The sequence below is a fragment of the Argentina silus genome, assembly GCF_951799395.1.
Source record: "Argentina silus genome assembly, chromosome: 1".
Classification (NCBI taxonomy): domain Eukaryota; kingdom Metazoa; phylum Chordata; class Actinopteri; order Argentiniformes; family Argentinidae; genus Argentina; species Argentina silus.
The window spans coordinates 18,708,438-18,728,738 of NC_139655.1; the positions used below are offsets into that span (position 1 = coordinate 18,708,438).

The 20,301-nt window shown below is 41.1% G+C and overlaps 4 protein-coding genes across 6 annotated transcripts; 2 read left to right on the forward strand and 2 right to left on the reverse strand.

The window, feature by feature from the left end:
• Positions 1–122: 122 nt before the first annotated feature.
• Positions 123–9,836, forward strand: alpk1 (alpha-kinase 1). Of its 2 annotated transcripts, none has more exons than XM_083683240.1 (14): positions 123–151; positions 424–735; positions 1,009–1,163; positions 3,078–3,291; positions 3,469–3,528; positions 3,684–3,770; positions 3,877–3,953; positions 4,059–4,154; positions 4,610–4,717; positions 4,843–6,718; positions 7,003–7,150; positions 7,282–7,444; positions 7,792–7,978; positions 8,538–9,836. In XM_083683240.1, the coding sequence occupies exons 2-14, from the start codon at positions 624–626 to the stop codon at positions 8,732–8,734; spliced, it is 3,480 nt and encodes a 1,159-aa protein (XP_083539366.1). In that variant the 5' UTR covers positions 123–151; positions 424–623; the 3' UTR covers positions 8,735–9,836. The 2 variants fall into 2 exon arrangements, with proteins under 2 accessions (XP_083539366.1, XP_083539367.1); XM_083683241.1 differs by having other exon boundaries at positions 3,093–3,291.
• A 152-nt stretch (positions 9,837–9,988) lies between these two features.
• Positions 9,989–14,303, forward strand: epdl1 (ependymin-like 1). Its single transcript, XM_083683289.1, has 6 exons — positions 9,989–10,138; positions 10,470–10,504; positions 10,682–10,816; positions 10,982–11,162; positions 13,373–13,457; positions 13,812–14,303. The coding sequence occupies exons 1-6, from the start codon at positions 10,072–10,074 to the stop codon at positions 13,942–13,944; spliced, it is 636 nt and encodes a 211-aa protein (XP_083539415.1). The 5' UTR covers positions 9,989–10,071; the 3' UTR covers positions 13,945–14,303.
• Positions 14,304–14,353: 50 nt separating this feature from the next.
• cskmt (citrate synthase lysine methyltransferase) lies at positions 14,354–15,751 on the reverse strand. Of its 2 annotated transcripts, XM_083683260.1 has the most exons (2): positions 15,436–15,751; positions 14,354–15,129 (listed from the first exon to the last, which is right to left on the reverse strand). In XM_083683260.1, exons 1-2 carry the CDS (start codon positions 15,518–15,520, stop codon positions 14,450–14,452), a joined length of 765 nt encoding a protein of 254 aa, XP_083539386.1. In that variant the 5' UTR covers positions 15,521–15,751; the 3' UTR covers positions 14,354–14,449. The 2 variants fall into 2 exon arrangements, with proteins under 2 accessions (XP_083539386.1, XP_083539387.1); XM_083683261.1 differs by having other exon boundaries at positions 14,354–15,751.
• Positions 15,752–15,961: 210 nt separating this feature from the next.
• Positions 15,962–19,267, reverse strand: otub1b (OTU deubiquitinase, ubiquitin aldehyde binding 1b). The gene is made up of 7 exons (XM_083667920.1): positions 19,187–19,267; positions 18,291–18,358; positions 17,969–18,067; positions 17,748–17,866; positions 17,336–17,420; positions 16,867–17,061; positions 15,962–16,507 (listed from the first exon to the last, which is right to left on the reverse strand). The coding sequence occupies exons 1-7, from the start codon at positions 19,227–19,229 to the stop codon at positions 16,310–16,312; spliced, it is 807 nt and encodes a 268-aa protein (XP_083524046.1). The 5' UTR covers positions 19,230–19,267; the 3' UTR covers positions 15,962–16,309.
• Between the last annotated feature and the right edge of the window lie 1,034 nt (positions 19,268–20,301).

Here is a 20,301-nt window from a genome sequence, read left to right on the forward strand (position 1 = left end):
ATAAAAGGAAAAACGCCGATATTATCAAGTCAATCAAGTCTATATATAGCTATTAAACCAATGAAATATCAGTATCCACGAATGTACATCCTCCATTGTTTTTGTCCGCAGTTCAGCCCAACCAGGAAGTTCCCGTTGGAAGCCCACAGAGGTATTTGTCAGCTGTATGAAAATGTCTCATTTTATCATATATGACACTATATGATCAGCAAATATGTTACCGGTAGGCCTACAATAACTAGTCCACTGTAATAGTATACTAAAACAGGGAAAACTATCCCGCGTTGCGTTTTTTTTCTTCTTGTTGGTATCAGGCAATACTTCACCTCATTCACTACGGTAGAGGGTAACCTATACCAATTACTGTTTACCTCTGCCAATCCATATCCATGATTTCAGACGTTTTACTGTCTGGCTATGCAGGTACACACGTTTCCCATGCCTCCATCTCTACCAGGTCTATTGGATGTTTGGACGGTCTCTTGGTGGAGACAGAGGGCTGCTCACTTCAGCCCTCAGGGAGTGAAGACACCTGGGAGCGGGACATCTCCATTCTGTGTATCATTAACAAACGCAGGACTGAGAAGAGGGTGAGTGTGTGAGAGAGTGGGGAACAGGGAGCCATGGACAGCCAGGAGGTGTTGGCCATGCTGGAGCAGTGCCACACAGCTGCATCTGAAGGACCAGTAGTGGAGGCAACTGAAGAGGCAAAGCTGAATTGCCAGAAATATCGAGGTGAATCAGCAGGAGGCGCTCTTAGATTATTTTTGTAGCTAAATGAAATCCTTCATAGCTAAATGAAATCCTTCATGTGTGGAGATTTGTGTAGTGTAGTCAAAGACTCTTTGTTAAGTGTGGGTTATATTATTAAATATAATTAATTTTATAACTTCAAATGGACCTCTCAAATCCTATTACAGATTGTATGTGTTATCAAATCATTATGTCAAGTAGTATTTTTCCACTCTTGTTCACTTTACCTCACTATGTTTTGTCCCTGACATCCAGAGTCCCTCTCAGTTGAGCTGAGCTCACTCTTACAGGAAGCTATAGATATGAGGTGGCCCTTTGTACCAGAGAAATGGCAGTACAAACAGTCCCTCACCTCCCAGGACAAGGTCAACCAAACTGACTTCATCAGCCACCATCTGTCCCAGTTACTGGTAATGATCCTCCATTGTTGCTACTTATAGAAGCAAAACCTGTGTGCTTGTGCTAAGCCATTGTATTTCATTTCTAGTACAAAAATTGCCTTGGTCCTTTGACTATGAATGTCTCTCAGACAAGAGTGCATAACTCAGGAAAGTATACCACTTTTTCATGATCCAATGCTGTCAGAGCATTTTTACCACCTCCTGTGGTGATTGACTGCATCCTTACAATAATTATCTACATTTTCAAGGATGTATGTTACTTGCAAAGGTGAAGAGTTACATAGAGGCCCTATAGGCCTACTCCAAAATAAGTCATTTTAGTTGTTATGCTTGATCTTTGGTAGGTATTTGATCAACCTTTTTTTAATGACTTAACACATTCCTTTTACAAAGATATTCATTTCGAAATCACATGAACTATTATCCTTATATCAATTCAACTTATTGAGTAACGTGTTGAAGACATTTTTCCATTTGAGGTAATTTGAGTGTCATAGCAAAGGGACAAGAATACTTATTAACTCAAGACATTTCAGCTTTTCATTTTTAATTAGTAACATTTAGAAAAATGTAATTTTAACGTTGACATTATAGGGTATTTTCTGTAGATCAGTGACAAAAAAAATCAAATAAATCTACTTTAAAGTCAGGTTATAACATGACAAAATTTGGAAAATGTCCAGGGGCGTCCAATACTTGTAAACCTGTAAATACTACAAGCCTCTTGTTATAGTATGTCATGTTAGCTTTATCTCTGATATATTCTTTCAAAAAACAGACCTCTAGCTCTATCTAAATTCTCAATCCAGCCAGAGACCCCAAAAAAGGCTCACTTAAACCTGGCTGCTAAACTCCAACAGTTTGATGTGGGCTTCCCTTATTGACAGAGCATAATCAGCCTTATGAGGAGACAGTTTGAGTGTAAAGGCATGGTTGTTGCTGATTCTGCTCTTGATAGACACGCCAACAATTGTTTTCCTTTTCCCCCCACTGACTTTGAATAGAAGAATAGGAATGGAAGAATAGGAAACCTCTGATCATTTTTAAATTCCACAGTGAATATGTGTCTCATTGTCTTTTTACAATAGAGGATGTTGTATAGTTTGATGTAGTCAAGGTTTGAGGAGTGTCAATTTCACCATTACCTTTAGAAGTTGGAAAACTCCTATAGAACTGGTAATCCTAAAGGGCATGAATGGAAGCATACCAGACCTTCTCAGAATTACCAGAACCATACCAGAATTCTCAATCCTAAATACTACAAGCCTCTTCTTATAGTATCATCTATCATCTATCCAAACTCCCAATCCAGCCAGAGAGCTATTATGCATGGTCTCTCAATGGTAGATGAATAAACCCCAATCATTCACCCGTATCTGTCTGCTACAATGTAATGACAAACGTTGTTTCCTTTTGAGGGGATATCCTCTTGTTCTCTGTAAGTTTATATGCAAAGACAAAGGTCTGAGTTGTTCAAGTCTGAACATTTTCTGTTTCCCATTTACTGCCATTGACTTCTGCTTGTAAAACTAAAGTAAATGTTACACATAATCCCTTCAGGTTACATATGTCCTATGAGGTTACATAGAGTCCCTATTAAAGCCTTATAAATGGTTACATAGAGTCCTTTACAGATATCCCTCTCTCTTGCTTTCTCTCTCTCTCTCTCTTTCACTCTCTTTCTTTCTTTCAATCTGTCTTTCTGTCACACACACACACACACACACACACACACAATGATATCCATTGCTGATGAGCATCCCACACACAGCCATTGATTGTTCTATATTCTCCACAGAATTCTGGGAAACACTTTGATTAATGTTTGCATAATAGCCAAGGGCCTCTGCTGATAGAAAACAGAAGCCATAGCCAGAACCATAAAACAAAAAATTAACTCACAAAAAATAATAAGTTCAAAAGTTTAATATCTTCCAGGCTCTCCTGAAGGCGGCCATCTTAGCAAGGGAGCCTCGATTAGCTGCCGCTGTCATCTTCCTGGTGGACCGTTTACTGTACTGGACAGATGACTCCAGCAGGCTGCTGAAGATTATCAAGGTCCTGCATAGACACTACCCTGGAACTCCCATCGCCCCCCAGCTGGTCCTGCGACAGGCCAGGGTCTACCTCAATTCAGGTGAGGTCATCACTATTTGTCAACAGGCTTTGAATTTCTCACTGCTCCTCGATCGTTTTCTGTTGTATTGAATACCACTATTTCTTATATGTGATGGATATCAATGTACCATGTGTAAGGTACAGCTATATGGGTACATTTAAAGCAGAAGACCATTGTTGGTGGATTTTCTTACAGGTAAACTTCAGAAGGCAGAGTATATACTAAGCAGTCTTCTCAACAAAAGTGGAGCAACAGGTAAGTGTCTCAGATTTTGGAAAGCTGTAGTTGCAGCAGTAGTTCTAATTTAACTGAATCAAACTAATGAATCAAATCACAATTTCCTCACTAATGAGTATTTTCCTCAATTCAGTGTAAAGGAGTGTGGAATGTTTTTGAATTTGTATTTCCAGGTTGCTGGGTGTATCGTTCTGACAGTGATAGGGCTCTTGTGCAGGCAGTCAGCTTGCAAATACGTGGCCTGGTACTACAGAAACTGGGTACATTTAAAGTGTTTGTGTGTGTATGTGTGTGAGAGAGGGGTTTAGGATTAGTCCTTGTATGTGTGTCCTTATTCCATTCCTGAGTTGTGCACTCTTGTCTCAGGACTGTGGCTGGAGGCTGCTGAACTGATCTGGGCTTCTCTTGTTGGCTATTATGCTCTGCCTGAACCAGATAAAAAGGTGGAATCAACACATCCAGTACACCCTCGCTCTAAATAAGTATCCACAGAAGAAAGCTTTAATAATCAGTACTTCAGGTTCAGTGAGATTATTTTGTACTTGTAGGGCATTGGAACATCCCTTGGTGTGCTAGCCAACATACTGGTGTCCATGAACGATAGAGACTTCCATGATTTTAAGACGAATCAAGACATTGACTTGGTGAGTCAATGAAATTCCCTTGGTTCTCGACCTGGTAACCGGTTACATAAAGTGTCCCTTATATGTATGTATAACACTGTAATTACTGTAGCAACAGCATTGTATCATGTTGTTGTGTAATAATACATTATGGTATACATAGTTGAGCTGTTTGGGTTATTACACAAGTTGAATAAATTAAGTAACATTATTAAGTAACAAGTAACAATAATAAGTCATTATTTCACAAACCACTAAACGCTTTCTCCTAGCCTACTATGTAATAGCAGCGCTATTAATTATGTACTATGTTAATACAATATTGTTACTAGAGTAATAACAGAGTTATTACGTATATAGGTATAGGGGAAACATAATGTTAAGTGTGACCTACACATTTACTTGATATGTTATTATTATGTCATCATGTCTCTGATACTGTGTGAGCCTTTTGTCTGTTCTTATTTCCGGAACAGTCTTTCCTTGGAGACAGTAGGCATCATCTCCTCTCAGCAGCTGCTGAAGCAGCCAAGATGGCGGTGGTGTACAGTCAGTATACCTCGCTGTATGTGTTGACCAACGTGGTGAGTCTCTCTCAACATATTACTGAATATTAAGCCATTCTCTCTCTCTCTCTCTCTCTCTCTCTCTCTCTCTCTCTCTCTTTCTTTCATTCCCTCTCTAATCCCCCCTCTCTCCCTCTCTCTAGGTAACCCAGGGCACCTGTTTGTTGTCGTACAGTTTCTCTTTGGAGTGCCCCCCCTCAGAGAAACACACCTTCTTCCTCTCCGCTAGGGAAGCCTTTGAGATTGGCTTACTAACCAAAACAGTGGCAGACCTGGTAACCAGCAAACAGGAGCTGCACACCTTTCTCAAGGCAGCCTATTCCCTAACCATCACTCACAAATGGCTGGGCACCCCTCTGGAGGTGGTGGACCAGGCCAGACATGCATGCCAAGAAGCTGTAGAGAAGTTCTATTCATACTGCCACACAGATAGCCAAGAGAGAGATGCCCTCTGCACTGAGATTATGCACCTGGTTAACCGCGTGAAGACTCTATTTCTGGTCGAACCATTCCCTAACTCAGATGAGGGGTCGTTCATCCCAGATAGCTACAGAGACGTGGAGGAGAGGCCAGTGTGGTTCACTATGGATAGTTTCTACCAGGTGATGAGGAGGTTCCAGCAGTATCACGTGTCAGTGTGTGAGGCCTCTGAGTCAGGCTGTAGGAGGAGGAAGCCTGAGGGAGGGGAGGGGCTACAGCCTGGACTCTGTATAACAGCACTGGGGACCACTGTAGTGACCCTCAACACAGAGTGTGTCACCGAGAACCACAAGGACACACACAAAGGAGAGGTACACCGAGAGAAAACAGCCAAACCCTCTTGTCCTCAATCACAGTTACTTCAGGGACAGGAGGACCTGGGTCCAACTCTGGGGAGCACTGAGGAGCTACCTAGGATTTGCACTGACAAGTGGGCTTCCAGATCTGTTGATTTGGTCAAGGGGACTGACAGAGACGAGGAGGGACTGAAGACCTCTACCAGCTCATTCAATAGCAGCCTTGGGTCTTCTTGGCAGAAAGTATCTTTAAAGACCATAGGGTCTCCCCTTAGCAGTAGCGGCAACAAAGAGTCAGAGCCTATGGTAGAAAGTGGAAAGGAGAACAAAGGTAGTCGCAGAGCTAGTTGCAGGGCTCAGGTAGGCTCTAATTCCTCAGTGCAGGCCACATCCTCCTCCCACATAGGAAGTGATGTCGAGCAGTTTGAAATGATAGACAAGCAGAGTCTGATAGAGACTGTAGAGAGTGAGGAGGATTGGCACACTAGAGGTGGGTCAGTAAGACCTTCCGGGGCCATTGTAGTGACACATTCACGGTACCGGGAGAAGCCGAGGACTTCCTCTGTCTCCCTGAGCGATAGCCTCAGCTCCCAGTCATCCTGGCAGAAACTCTCTCTGTCTGATACACACTCTCCTGTCAGCACTTCAGCTAACATCCATGAGCTTCCTCAGTTGTTAGTCCCACCATCACCCAGCTCTCTGCCTGCCAACCCCTCAGAACTAGGGACTTGTCTTGTGTTTTTACACATTGACACAACTAATGGAGGGACTGGTGTAGCAGCCCCAGCAATAACAGGTAAATCCACCTCTTACTCCCATAATCTGCCAATCTTATGTGTGGATCCAGAAGCAGAAACAGAGGCAGACACTGACTCTCATCCCACTGGGCCTGACCGTGCTTCTAGTTCCTACCATAATAAACCTCCACAACCAATACCTGGGGGATTCAACTCACAGCAGTGTCTTTCCACAGAGATGGAGAGCTCATTTGAGTTAGTGAAGAAAGAGTTTGGGCAGGTAGTTAATACCAAGCTCAGTGCAGCAGAGAATCTGTCTCACCATAACCCCTTGTGTTACTGGTGTCTAAAGCATGGTATGATGGGTATTGTAGTGCCTGAGAGCCAATACATTTTGACAGAGCAGGACTACAATGCACTCCTCGCTGGTGTCTGCCATGGCTGTCTGTTGAAGAGACTGCAGAGTGAGAGAAAATTCCAGCCAGGAAAACACAAAAGTGCCAACAGTGAGTTCACTAGTGCCTAGTTAGTTTTATTATGGATTGTGTGAAGTCATGGTGCTAATGTTTTTAAAGGACATTGGCATGATCACAAATGTTATGTTTGCATACAATGCACCCTTTCTTTACAGTACTTGACATTCACCATACATCAAACACATACATTAAAAGAACAAATGTATATGATTACATGAAATGCATCCTATCTTGACAGAACTAGATCATCTTCAGATTGACAGTATTTACAGTATGTACAGCTGTATATTGACATCATCTGGTATCTGCCCCAGGTGCTCTCCTTCTGAAGTACTCCAGGACCACTGGGCTGTGGACAGCTCGTGAGACGTACGTCTATATCGGAGACTCCATAGGGAAGCAAGGCCAGCAGAGAACAGTATTATGGGTGCAGTGTCTTCACCAGGAGGAGAGGCTAAGCAGGTCAGTGTTGAGTATAGAAAGGATGGAGCAGCATACTCCTGCACTGATGAAAATTACTTGTAAAAAATGGCTATGCACATGATGTATTGATACTTGATGATTGTAGGTACTGTTTATTTTCACACCCTCAGTTATGTTGGGAAGGAGTACCTGAAACCTAAGGAAATCCAGTTCCACCTGAATGATGTGGAGAGGCAGATGACAGCTCAGTACTATGTGACAGAGTTTAATAAGAGGCTCTATGAAAAGAAGGTGACTGCCCAGATCTTCTTCATCCCCTCAGAAGTGTTAATGGTAAGACCCTACAACACAACTGCTCTTTAGTGTTTGAGTGTTTGCTACCTCATATACATTGGGGGTGACTGACTGACAATATGATTGCACATGCACAGTTAAAATGTTGCCATGGTTTTTCTTATATTAAATGTTAATGTTAAATATATCACCACCCACACAGTAAATGAATTCTGCTCATCATCTGAAGTCTTTGAATCCTTTGATTCACTATGAAATGAATATCAGTTATGTTAGAGGGACACTTTACCATGGAAATGTAATTTACTGTACAGTATGTTGAATGATATTCACAAGTGCTGAAAACAGTTAAGCTCTACCTGTTTCCACTGGTTGTGATTGTCTAGATCTTAGAGGGACATGAGATTGTGGGCTGTCTGACAGTGGAACCCTACATGCTCGGGGACTTTGTGAAGCTCACAAATAACACTGACAAAGTGGTCAAGAGTTTCAAAGCAACAGATTATGGTATCGCCTTTGGACATTTCACCTACCAGTATTCCAGCTGCCAAGAGATTGTTGTGGACCTACAAGGTGTGTGTGTGTGTGTGTGTGTGTGTGTGTGTGTGTGTGTGTGTGTGTGTGTGTGTGTGTGTGTGTGTGTGTGTGTGTGTGTGTGTGTGTGTGTGTGTGTGTGTGTGTGTGTGTGTGTGTGTGTGTGTGTGTGTGTGTGTTGTGCGTTTGTGTGTGCATTTATTTGCTTTTTCAATTGTGTTGAATGCATCACAGAACTACAGGCTTTCTTTTTCTTGGCTTCTGTTGTCAAATCTTGCTGGTTTGTCTTAGAAATAGAGTGGTTATACACAATAAGCTTCAGAAGTTGTTTTTCTCATGTTTTGGAACATTTTCTTTTAATCTCCCTCCGTCTGGGAAACGGCCCCAATGTGTCTTTGAGCTTTCTTGGGATAGGTGGTTCCAGTACTCTCCTAATGACAAACATTTTATTAATCCTCTATATTAGTCAAGGACTATAGTTTGTCAAGTAATTCATTATTGGGGGTAAATTAATATAGAATTAGGCCTACTCTTGTTTTATGCATGATTCGTTTATTAATTAAAGTGATATGGCTGACATGGTTACATGTTCCCACAGGGTGGGTGACAGCTAATGGGAAGGGTCTGATGTACCTCACAGACCCCCAGATACACTCTCTCAAGACCCCCAGGTGTGCCACTAACTTTGCTGAGAGGGGAGTCAGGTATTTCCTGGAGAAACAGCATGGACCAGAGTGTAACCACATCTGTCACCTGCTCTCACTGGAGAGACTGCAGCAAGATGCGAGCAAGTGATGGTGGGCTGTAGGGTAGTGTGGCGCAACGCTAACACTGCTGTCTTCAGGCTCATATCGCCCCTTGGCTGCACTGCTACTTTCTGTCCTGTGATCCGTATTAATCTGTCTCTCTCTCACTTTTCTACTGTTTCAACATAACATCAATAAGTACTAAAGGGTTAGAGAGAGATCCATCAAAATAATCGGACTATCCGTGTGTTCTAGGCCACGACAAAAAAATATATTAATTCTGATTCATTTATCATGGAAACACTATTGTGCTAAAGACCATAGTGAACTGGAACAAGAAGCATGTGATTAGATTCACGGAAATTAGAATGTCTCTTTACAGACCTCACCACAAGAAACTGTTTGAATATCAACTTCTTTCTGTTCTGTAATTTACTGTAAATATTTTTGTGACCCTTGAATCAACTAATTTATTAACAAAGAAAGTGAAGGTGATTGCCTTAAAATATACCAATGAATGGAGCATATTTGAATAAACAATCATATTTTGAATGTGCTTTTGAGTTAACACATAGTTGTGGTAGGATCCTTTCACCTGCAGTCTCAACTGCATACTAAATAGATTGTTGTTCGACGTGTTGAATGGAATGAGGATGATGGTCTGCTTATATAAGCCAGTAGCACCTGACACTCAAACAACAACACAAATGGGTATTGTATCACAAAAGGAAAACTATTATATAATATTATATAATAGTAGTGCTTTATCACATATTCATTGAATGACCGAGGATGACGATTGCAACATTCACTAGGTGTAAGTTCAGATGCTGTACTTTTGCACTTCTATTATCAGGTGACTTTGCCCATCCCAAGATCATATGACAGTGAAACACAGATCTTGTGATTAGAACACGTGACCTGCTGTATTAATCCATTACAGATCCATGTTAGTCCATTACAGATTTTTACCATCTCCCAACTTCAAGAATGCAAACACATTCTTCTCCTCTGACCTGCTGTTGACCTACACATCCATCAAGATGACTGGGAAGTTCTGATCAAATTCCTTTGGCTAACACACTCAACATATTCATGTTTGCGAAGGGACTAGCGCTCTCATAAAGAGAAGGTGTATTTGTATCAATTATCCCCTTGTAAATAGTACTGCCTCATAAACATCACATAAAAAATGTGTCTATAACAGAAGTGTTCCTAGAGACAGAATGTTGTCACAGGACCATGTTTTTTTACCTCTGTGGTGAGAAGGAAAACATGGATCTGAACTTCAACTGGACCCTCAGTTTCACACTGTTTATAAGGAAGTGACTCGGCTCTCGGGCAGCAGTCTGTTTGTTAGTGTGTGAGTTGTGGACATCTGACAACATGAAGATCCTTGTCTTGTGTATGTGCCTAGCAGTGGGTTGTTTGGCTCAGAGACCTCATCCATGCAGTAAGTAAAAGTGTATGTGTGTGTGTGTGTGAGAGAGAGAGAGAGAGAGAGAGAGAGAGAGAAAAAATAGCTAAAGAAGCACCTTGTGTTGCTAGCCTGTAATGCTGCCTGGCTAGTCAAAGATTAGCTGCTGCAGGTGGTTCAGATTTAAAGCATCTGTGTTTTGTACTGTAGACAAAGCTATAAATATCATGTGACGGTAATTGACCTGTACTATGCTTTTTCCATTGTTTACAATGCATGGGCCACTTTTATGGTCAAATTCTGGATAAATGTTTTACTATTATGCATTAAACATTGTAATAAAAAATAATCATTTTCCATCTTACAGGATCTCCACCCCTTCTTACTGGGAGTCTCTCTGTGGTAGGTCTGTTTGTTTCAACACAGCACTGTAAATATTTCAATGAATGTTATTACAACTGCGCAATGACTGGTAATCCTTACTGGGGAAGGAATTTTCGTGCCCAAGCAATGAGGTGCCTATAACTGCATATTATTTATTGTACTGTAATAAACAACATCACAATCTCTCTGTCACAGTCAACCACGGATGAGAAGCTGATGGCGTATGCAAAATACAGCTATGATGCGTTTGGTCAGCGTATCCGCTTCCGAGAGATTGGGTCTTACGTGAACAAGACATTCCATTTAGATGCACTTCTGCTCTTCAAAGAGGTACCAAACACTTCCTCACAATACAAGTTGTACAACACACATAAATATTAGTCATTCGCATATAATATATTCATGCAAAGACAGAGATATGTTGTTAAAAAATATTCATAAAAATAAAAGCAAGCCTGCCATGATACAAATGTTTTTTCTCCCTTATGCCTGCAGGGTGTCATGTATACGATTGACCACAGAAACCGCACATGTAAGAAGCAGATAATTAAGGCGAGCTTCCACCCCATGGAAATCCCCCAGAATAGCACTCTCCTGGGACAGGTGATCTTAGGTAGCTCCTCTGGTCCAGGGCAGGGTCTGCTGGTCAACTCCTGGTTTGGAGAACTGAAAGAGGGTAAGGGACAGAGGTGAAATGCGGTTAGCATGTCACTTTCATTTTTGAATACTGTGTCTTTCTGTCCTCACATACACAACATAGCCAAAAGTATGTGGTCACCCCTTCTAATTAGTGGGTTCGGCTATTTCAGCCACATCCATCGCTAACAGGTGCATAAAAGCCATGCAATCTCAATAGACAAACATTGGCAGTGGAATGGGTTGTACTGAAGAGCTCAGGGACCTTCAACGTGGCACTGTCATAGGATGCCACATTTCCAACAAGTCAGTTCGTCAAATTTCTGCCAAGCAGCCGCAGTGCCCGACCTCACTAATGCTCTTGGGGCTGAATGGGAGCTAATCCCCGCAGCTATGTTCTAAAATTTAGTGGAAAGCCTTCCCAGAAGAGTATAGGCTGTTATAGCAGCTGTCTCCTGGGAATTTAGGCTCTATACAGAACCCCCGACCAACCCTCAGATAACCGGTTATGGATCCTCAGCCTGAGGGGTCTTACCCTGTCAGATGCTGACTGGTCCTATGTAGGTTGGTGTCGATTAGATTCACTCCGCTGTTAACGGTCTACATCCCATAGTTCCTCCCATATCTTCCTCTACCCACCTCAGCTGAACTGAAAAATCTCCCCAAACCTAAAAACTGTACACAGAAGTGAGTAGTCTCTATGGTTAACGACCGCTCTAATCTGATATGAGTGCCAGTTGGTGTGGTTGCGGATAAAGGGTTTATCGGTAAGGATAATTTACCCAAAGGAGGTAATAAGGGGCCAGATATAACCCTTCAGATCCTAAGATGTATTATGCACAGCAATCTATAATATTTTATGTTACCAGGAGGAGGTAAAAGGCTTATGAGGGATGGAATGACTACAAATATTAAAAAAATTAAAATTAAGAATTAAAATTGAGAAAACTATTGACCGTTGTATTGCTCCAGGGAGCTCTTTTTATAATTTGCAATGGGGCTTTCCTTTACCCCCACCCTTTCTTATCTAATTCATTTCGTCAGGCATTGAATTCGATCTAGTTCTCAGTCAAGCATAGAATTCGATCTAATTCATTACATCACCCTGAGTTCGCACCCATGCTTAGTCATGGGCATAAGGGCACCTGTTGTTATGTCTACTAGACATACTTATCACTCTCTGCTCAAACTGGACTCAAGGCCACTTCTTATTGTGGACTTCTGCAATCCTACTCTATTTTTGTGCCATACTAATCTAGGCCTTTCTCAAAGTTAACATTTAGTACATATGGTATACAATTAACATTAGCACACATGATTAGCCTACTTCAGTAATCATCCCTGAGTAAGAGTTATACAGTAAAACATTAGTATGGTGGCCTACTTCAGCAATCATTTCTGAGTAAGAATTATACAGTCAAACATTAATATGGTGGCCTACTTCAGCAATTATTTCTGAGTAAGAATTATACAGTCAAACATTAATATGGTGGCCTACTTCAGCAATTATTTCTGAGTAAGAATTATACAGTCAAACATTAATATGGTGGCCTACTTCAGCAATTATTTAAACCGTTATCACTACGAGGTCCAACTAGATATGTTGACCCAGAGTCATACACTACCCTTATAATTTCTCTTATTCAGTTTTGCCTTTTGCACATATTTGAACTCATTTATCAGTTACACACATTTGAATCAACTTATCATTAATCAGTTACACACATTTGAATCAACTTATCATTTATAAGCAGTAATGCAGTTTACACCTATTTTAATCAACTTATCATTCATAAGCAGTAATGCAGTTTACACCTATTTTAATCAACTTATCATTCATAAGCAGTTATGCAGTTGCACCTATTTGAAGGATAGATCAAAGATAAAATGTGTTTCAGGAACATCCGCAGCCGCGGTGTCCCTCGTCAGGTTGGGCCCCCAGCTGCTAAGCTTTTTCTCTTTCTAGCAGTGTCGTGGTGATTCACCAAGGTTGCTCTCAAATCTCGGGCCAATCCTGCTGTGCTTAACTGGGTAACGTTGGGAATGGTGTTTAGGCCGGGAAAAGGCCATACTAATCTCGCCCTCGGCGACACAGCAAAGGGGGGACCAACAACATATTAATGCCCATGGTTTAGGAATGAGATGTTCAACAAGTGATGTTCGGGTGTCCACATACTTTTTAGCCATGTAGTGTAGATGCTCCCTGATTGTGCCATTCTGACTGTATCTGTACACTACTTTCATCCTCAGGCAAATACCTGAGCACCGTTACTGAATTTGGATGCCTGCCCATCAGCACCTTCTATCACACACAGAATGGCTGGATGGTGACAAGGTAAGTCTGTAATTATTAGTGTGTGAACACAGTATGTAAACTGTGACTCTTTTTTGTTGTAAATTTAGAGTATGTTTACTGGTCATACTGATAATGGTCATATTTGACAATTTCTAAGATCTCTTTCCTGACCATGTGACCTGCTGACACATGTTCAGGAAAAACAGAAAGAAATGTTCAGTTCCTTGTGTTTCTTTAAGTATTCTGTAATGAATGTTTTTACTGTAATTCATTATTTCTGTTATTATTATGCATTTTGCCTAAGTTATCTACAGTCAGAATCTATTATGAAATTACTGAAATAACTACAATTACTTTCAATTGTGTCTGATTTGTATTCTTTCTTACTTGCAGCTTTTTCAACATTGTCATTGGGATCGATGACCCTCATCAGTTCTTTCCTCCTCCATTTTGTAAGAATGCAAAGCTCGAGGACAGTGAAGGAGAGAAAGCTGGGTTCTACAGTCTTTTCTTTGAAGAATACTGAAATATGGGGCTTTCGCTCTCTTTTCTTCAATTATTTCATATTTGAACCCTTGACAACAATATGAGTCTATTTTATGATTTTTAATTAGTATATATAGAAACAAATCTGTAAAAGGGATATATCAAGAATGTATAGGAAAAAGGGTGGATCAGATGAAAACATTTTAAAATGTATATCTACTGATTCATATGGAATTACCAGTTGCACTGAACATTAAATAGGCTTTCTTTATCAGGGTGTTGTTATGTTTTTAACTTTTACCATTCAATGGCTTTATTACTTTCCTAACTATGCATGTACTACTATGTGCTATGGAAATACTTGCATTGTAAATGTTCTGAATAAAATCTAGACTGTAATCAACATAGACTGTTCTTTTTGGTCAATGATAAAGAGACTTATGTAGAAAATAATGTATTTATTACACTCAGACCACAGTCAAAATGCTGCTCTCAACTCCCTGACAGACAGTGTAGTGTGTATACAACACAGACAAACTGACCAGCTACTGTGCAGCAGGCTGTGGGGTAATTTGGTAGCAGTAATAACAAACTCCCCTCAACTCCCCAACTTCCTGCAACCCCACATTCACAGCCATCACCCCAGGCTCCTGGCCCTCCGTCTCCAGCCACAGGAGCCTGGCATCAGGGTCCTCATCAGAAAACTGAAGAAGAGACCCAGAGTTCTGCAACACCTTAAGGCACTGCTTTAAAACCTGGCTAGCCTTGCCTCTCCCTTCCCTGGACCTTAACAAAGCATCTGTAGTTCCCTTGTCCACAATAAGGTCCAGGCTTGCAGGCCTATAGTGTCCATGGAGCTCTGTGCAGTCCAGTTCTAAGAACTCCAGCCTAGAGGAAGGATTCTGAGGTTGTATTATTGTGGTTTTCATGTGTTCTTGCATTAGACACACAGCAACGGGAGAGATGTCAGCGCAGGTCACCTGGACTGGCCAAGGAGAGTCTCTGTATATGCTAGGTCCCAGGGCAGAGGTGCCACAACCCATATCTAAGATGTGTAGCAAGGCATCAGAGCTGGGCGGTGGGTGGAGCAAGGGTAGGATGAAGTCCCGGACTGAATTAAAACCAAAGAACCACTCGAAGTTCTTGAAGCTAGGTGTCCTGCTCCTGTTTTCTGTGTAGAACCGGTCCCACGTTGCTTTCTTGTCCATGTTTTCAATTAATTCAGCTAGAACAGAGGGCTAGTTAAATAAATGTCATAAAATAAAGCACACAACATTCTATCTTAAACGATATAACTAAGTGAATTTCATATTCATGTCAGTATTTATTTTGTAATTTCTCACTAATGCTTCATTGAAATGTTTGAGTTGGAAAAGGTGCTCAGTCAGGACTGAGAAAGTTAGCTAGCTAGCTAACAATGTGGCTAGTACTAGTAATAAGTAGCATTGCTTGACAAAGGTCAACTGTGTTAGCATCTCGATATTATTGCCAAGCAATGTTTTACAGAAGATACCAACAGATTTAGACATACTTGTTAGACGGGAGTGATGTCTTACACATGTCGACGTAATGACCTTCCCAAACCCCCTTGGCAACATTGCTAACAAGTTTAGCATCACGGACAAGGTTGTATGGTTGTCTTCTGCCGACTAACGCGCTTGCTTAGTGCTACATCTGTCTGCCAGAGTTGTAATATACCACCATCCTGTCTGCCATGTTTTACGTAAGACAACAACCTGCTGTACGTGCGCAATAGTAGACAACTGCGCATGTGTCGGCATCGCTGTAAACAACCAAAGAGTGTCAAGTATCCTCTTTGAAACAACGCATAGATTAAACTAAATCAGAGGGATTGTAACGGTCTTTGACTATACACATTTCTATGTTCACTATTTTCCTTTGTTTTAAACTATATACAAACCAAATTCATGACATGGGCGGATACATAAATACTGATGTTATTCTAATCTCGCACTACTATTACGCGTATTGCTGCTAGACAGGACGAAATCGGTTGACTACACACAGACACAAACAAAACATTTACATAAGTCAAATAAGATGTAAATCCCTTTAATAAAACTCAATGAAACGCATTGTAACAAAGGAAAATAATTCAACAAAAAGCAAGTTGATAACATTTACAACCACAAAAGAAAAAAAAACTGTACAACTCTAAACGCCTGGAGTCACTGCTATTTTTTTTTTTAAAGATTTTTTTAATAATTAATTTTCTGTGATGAGGGGAAAATAGGAGTGAGGGGGAGGGGGCTGTATAATGCGATTGTTTTATTTTTTCAGATACCATAGTGTAATCTTCGTACACAGACGTATGCATCAACGTGGCGGTTGAAGTACTTTCCCACTGCCACTAAAGTAGGAAGGGGGTGGGGGACAGCAGGACTTTATTTGTACAATATGTCATAATGGCCTGGTCTGTAGAGGAGGAAGACGCGAGGCTCGCTGCCTTCTGGGAAGACGTGGTGATTGACTGTACCCCCCTCGCCTCTGTCCATGTACTCCACCAGAATGGACACGTTCAGGGCCTGAGCCAAGGCAATGATGTGGATGTGGTCACTTTCTTTAGACATGGGCTCCACCTCCTGGAAAAGGAGAAAATAAGGTTGGATTAAATAGCTTGTTATTATAGTTATGTAAGAAAAGAAAACCTCATGACATTGGGCAATGGCTGCATGCTTAGCTTACTGCTGGCCACTGGCCAGGCCATCATTCTAAATAATAATTTGTTGTTAACTGACCTGCCTGGGTAAATAAAGTAAAAAAAAAAAATAATAATAATAATAATGTCTCACCCACCTCCCCTATCAAAAACATTTACACCACCTCACTAAATTCAAACTGCAAACATTTACAAATTCCAAAGCTCCACTTGTTAACTTTTACCTCTTATACCTTTAACATTTGGACTTCCTTCTCTCCCATATCTACCATACAAACTCACCTGCTGACAGAACTCCTTGACAGAGCGCCCTCCCTCAATGAAGTGCTGGAAGAAACCATGCTCTCTCTGCAGGTAGCCGGAGGTGAGCAGTCGCAGGTACACTACCAAGTAGTCCGACACACTCTGGTCGTTGAAAGAGCCCAGCACCTCCCGGAGGCCCGGCTGCTTCTCACACAGCTCAATCAGGTCCATGAACTAGTGAAAGGAGCAATAATTATCATAAGATAGCAAGTGTGCGCCCTGTCACACAGATTCTACACAGATCATTTTATCACATTGATGTGGTATGGATGTTATACACTTTGATTGAAAGTTTTGACAGTCACATTTGTGGTGTGTGTCGTGGGCACAAAACAAACTATATTTAACAATGAGGTGATAGACAAGATATAGTCAATACAGTCATAATCATTACACACTTAAATCTAACCTCTAAAAATTATGTTAATGTGCGCATTTAGGAACTCACAGTATTGTGGAAGTCTTCAATAGTGAACTCAGTGAAGCCCTGGTTCACCAGGTCCAATTTGCTTTTAGCTGCCACCGCTTTGAACCTACAGAGACATTATGAAGCAAATCAGTACCTATGTAACCGGCGTAGTTTGAACCGGGGACATAAAGTACATTTGAACTTTGAAGTCGCGGACATGACTACTCATCACAAGAGCGTGATTCCAGGTCACCTCTGCTGCACCAGTCAGTTACCCTAGTCCTACAGTCTTGTACAAATGTATCACACAGCAAAGGATATACTGCCATACCTAATTGTACCAGAGGCAGGTCCTAATTTGTGAATTTATTTCTTTGTCTAGCATCAACCGTAGAAGGCTATTGAGGGAGGTATGACCACCAATGAATGGGTTTATTATTATGATAATTACCTCTGCAACTCTTTGCTGTCATCCAGCAGTGACTCGAGGTGTGAAAAGCCAAAAGCTCTGTAGAAACAGTTCCCATCTGGTCGTGTCTTACGGATACATGAGTATTTTTTGTGTAAATCCTAAGGGACAGACAAATACAGTGTCACAATGGCACCTGGTTGATAAGGAAAACTTTCGATACAATAAAGAGTGTACAGGTATCCAGATTTCTTTTCACTGACCTTGATCTTGAGCTGATAAATGGTGTCTTCCTGGGCGTATTCTCTCTGTAGCACTGACAGGTCCTGTCTGTCTGACACTAAAGGGTTACTGGTTGCGATCTGGACACACACATACAAAGATCATGAGCAAACATGTGTTATACTCTCATACTCTTAGAATTCAACTGATTTCATAAAAACAATTGGAAACATGAATACAAGAGCAAAGATCTGTGTATCTGTATTCACACTCCACAATGAACGTGGTCTGAATTATATTATACACGCACAACTTCCAGCTGTAGGTTGTTATCATTGCCCATGAAATAGGAAGTTCTCTCACCTCTTGCTGAATTCTGTCCTGCTGAGCCATAATGGCCTCATCATAGGCAAGGCAGTTTACACCTCCCGCTGGAAAGAAAGGGGTGAAATGATTAAGTCCTTATATCTCAGTAGGCAGTTCATTAATTGAGAATACACAGTAGTAGTCCAATGGTCCTATAGCATGAGGGCCTGGGTGCAAGTGACAATGATGGGATCAGAGCAGATTCTAGGTCTAATTCTTAATTACATAAAAAAACCTTTGAGATACATACAATTCATCATTGAAGATAAGTGGCCACTGGCAGCACAATAAATACAGATGAACTATTTTGTGCAGCCAAATGACATTGGAACTGGGGAAGAGTGGCAACATTAATTCAACCAAAATAATTTCTTAATTCGTTTTCTACTGGCTATCATTGTCTTGATACAACTTCATGAAATTGTTGTAAGCTATTTTCTACAACAAGTATATCTTTAAAGCAACCCTGAACCTCGGTCTGGTGGGGTGTCTATCCTGTATTTAGGGACGGCTAAAACAGAGATTAGCTTGCTAGCTAGCAAACTATCCAATTTCAGTTGATGGCGTCAAAAACATTTGACAACTACATGAATGTCCACCACAATATGCTATGAGAGGGACACTATTAATGTCTTAGACACATGCTGAATATTACTGCTTTATCCTCCCCAAAATTCTGGGTCGAGAATACGTCTCTTTGTGTGACTTAAAAGCTTTGGCCTCCCACATTTCTCTTTTCCTTCTCATATCAGGCGGCTGGGCAGCCTCGTCCCCAACGGGCAGCTACTGCTAATTTGTCAAACAAGCACATGTTGCCCAGATCAAACTAATAATTATCAAACCTAAGGCTGCATGACATATGTGATCTTTCGTTATGATGTTGTTTCACTCACCCTCCATCCCTCCCTGTGTTGTTTCCTGCTGCTCCTCCGCCATCTTCTTAGCTGTAGAATTCTGTTTCCCCTGTGTCTGAGTCTGACCTCATTCTAAACTTCCGGGGCAATGAGTTTGGTCAAAGAAGCCTTACTGTCTTTGGTTTGGCTTTAGCAAAGGTCTTTTATTGTGGTCTTGGCATCTGTGTGATGCTAAATGCACATGGCATACCAATAAAAAGTTTTGAAGCTCAACTAAACCTAGAATCTGATCACCATGAATACAGCAGCCTAGCCTATGAGAAGAAATGCTTTATCAAATTCATATAATTCCTCATCATGTTTCTGTAGACCTTTACTCATGCCATTGGTCTCAATATAACTAACACCACATCAGTAGTACGTAGCCTATCGGGATATCATGTTTCAGCAGCTGGTAATATTATCTCTAGTGAGATCATTGCACGTTCAATTATGACCAGGCACTATAGGCACAGAGTGAGATATGAGCCAGATGGTTCACTCGGTAACCATTTCCGTCCACCGTCTGTGGAAAAATAACGACTGGATCCGATTTTCTTTTCTTTTTTTTCTACTAATGTCTGCACATTGTCCTTATTTATTTGAGCTAAACGTGTGTAATGTACAGGGTCTTACGATATTTTCGCCGAACAGAGCGGAGCATGTTAACCCGCCAACATTTTGATTTTTTGAAGGAGTGACTGCTACACACATGGGCGGTCTTGGCGAGAACCATGAACACATTTCTGACACAATTTTAAATATCTTCCCACTTACTTGCACTTCGCTGTCCAGCTACTTTCACAAATGTAGATCACAAAATACGAAACCTATTAGTGACAACTCTGCGCAAGCATAAAGTGGCTGTCACTAGTTTCCGAGGTGACCGACGGACAAATTAATTGGGTGTCAACGGCACAAAATCTGAGGCTTCGACAACGGCAACCATTGGACTTTCTCATATCAATCATTTCCCAAAAAACAAAAACTTCAGCTACTTTGCTATAGGCAATACGTTTTATTGTGAACAAATAAACTTCCGTTCTAACTACTTTATAACATTAGTTAAAACATCAATATGAAACAGAAGCAGCAGGATGTTGGTCCATTTGAAA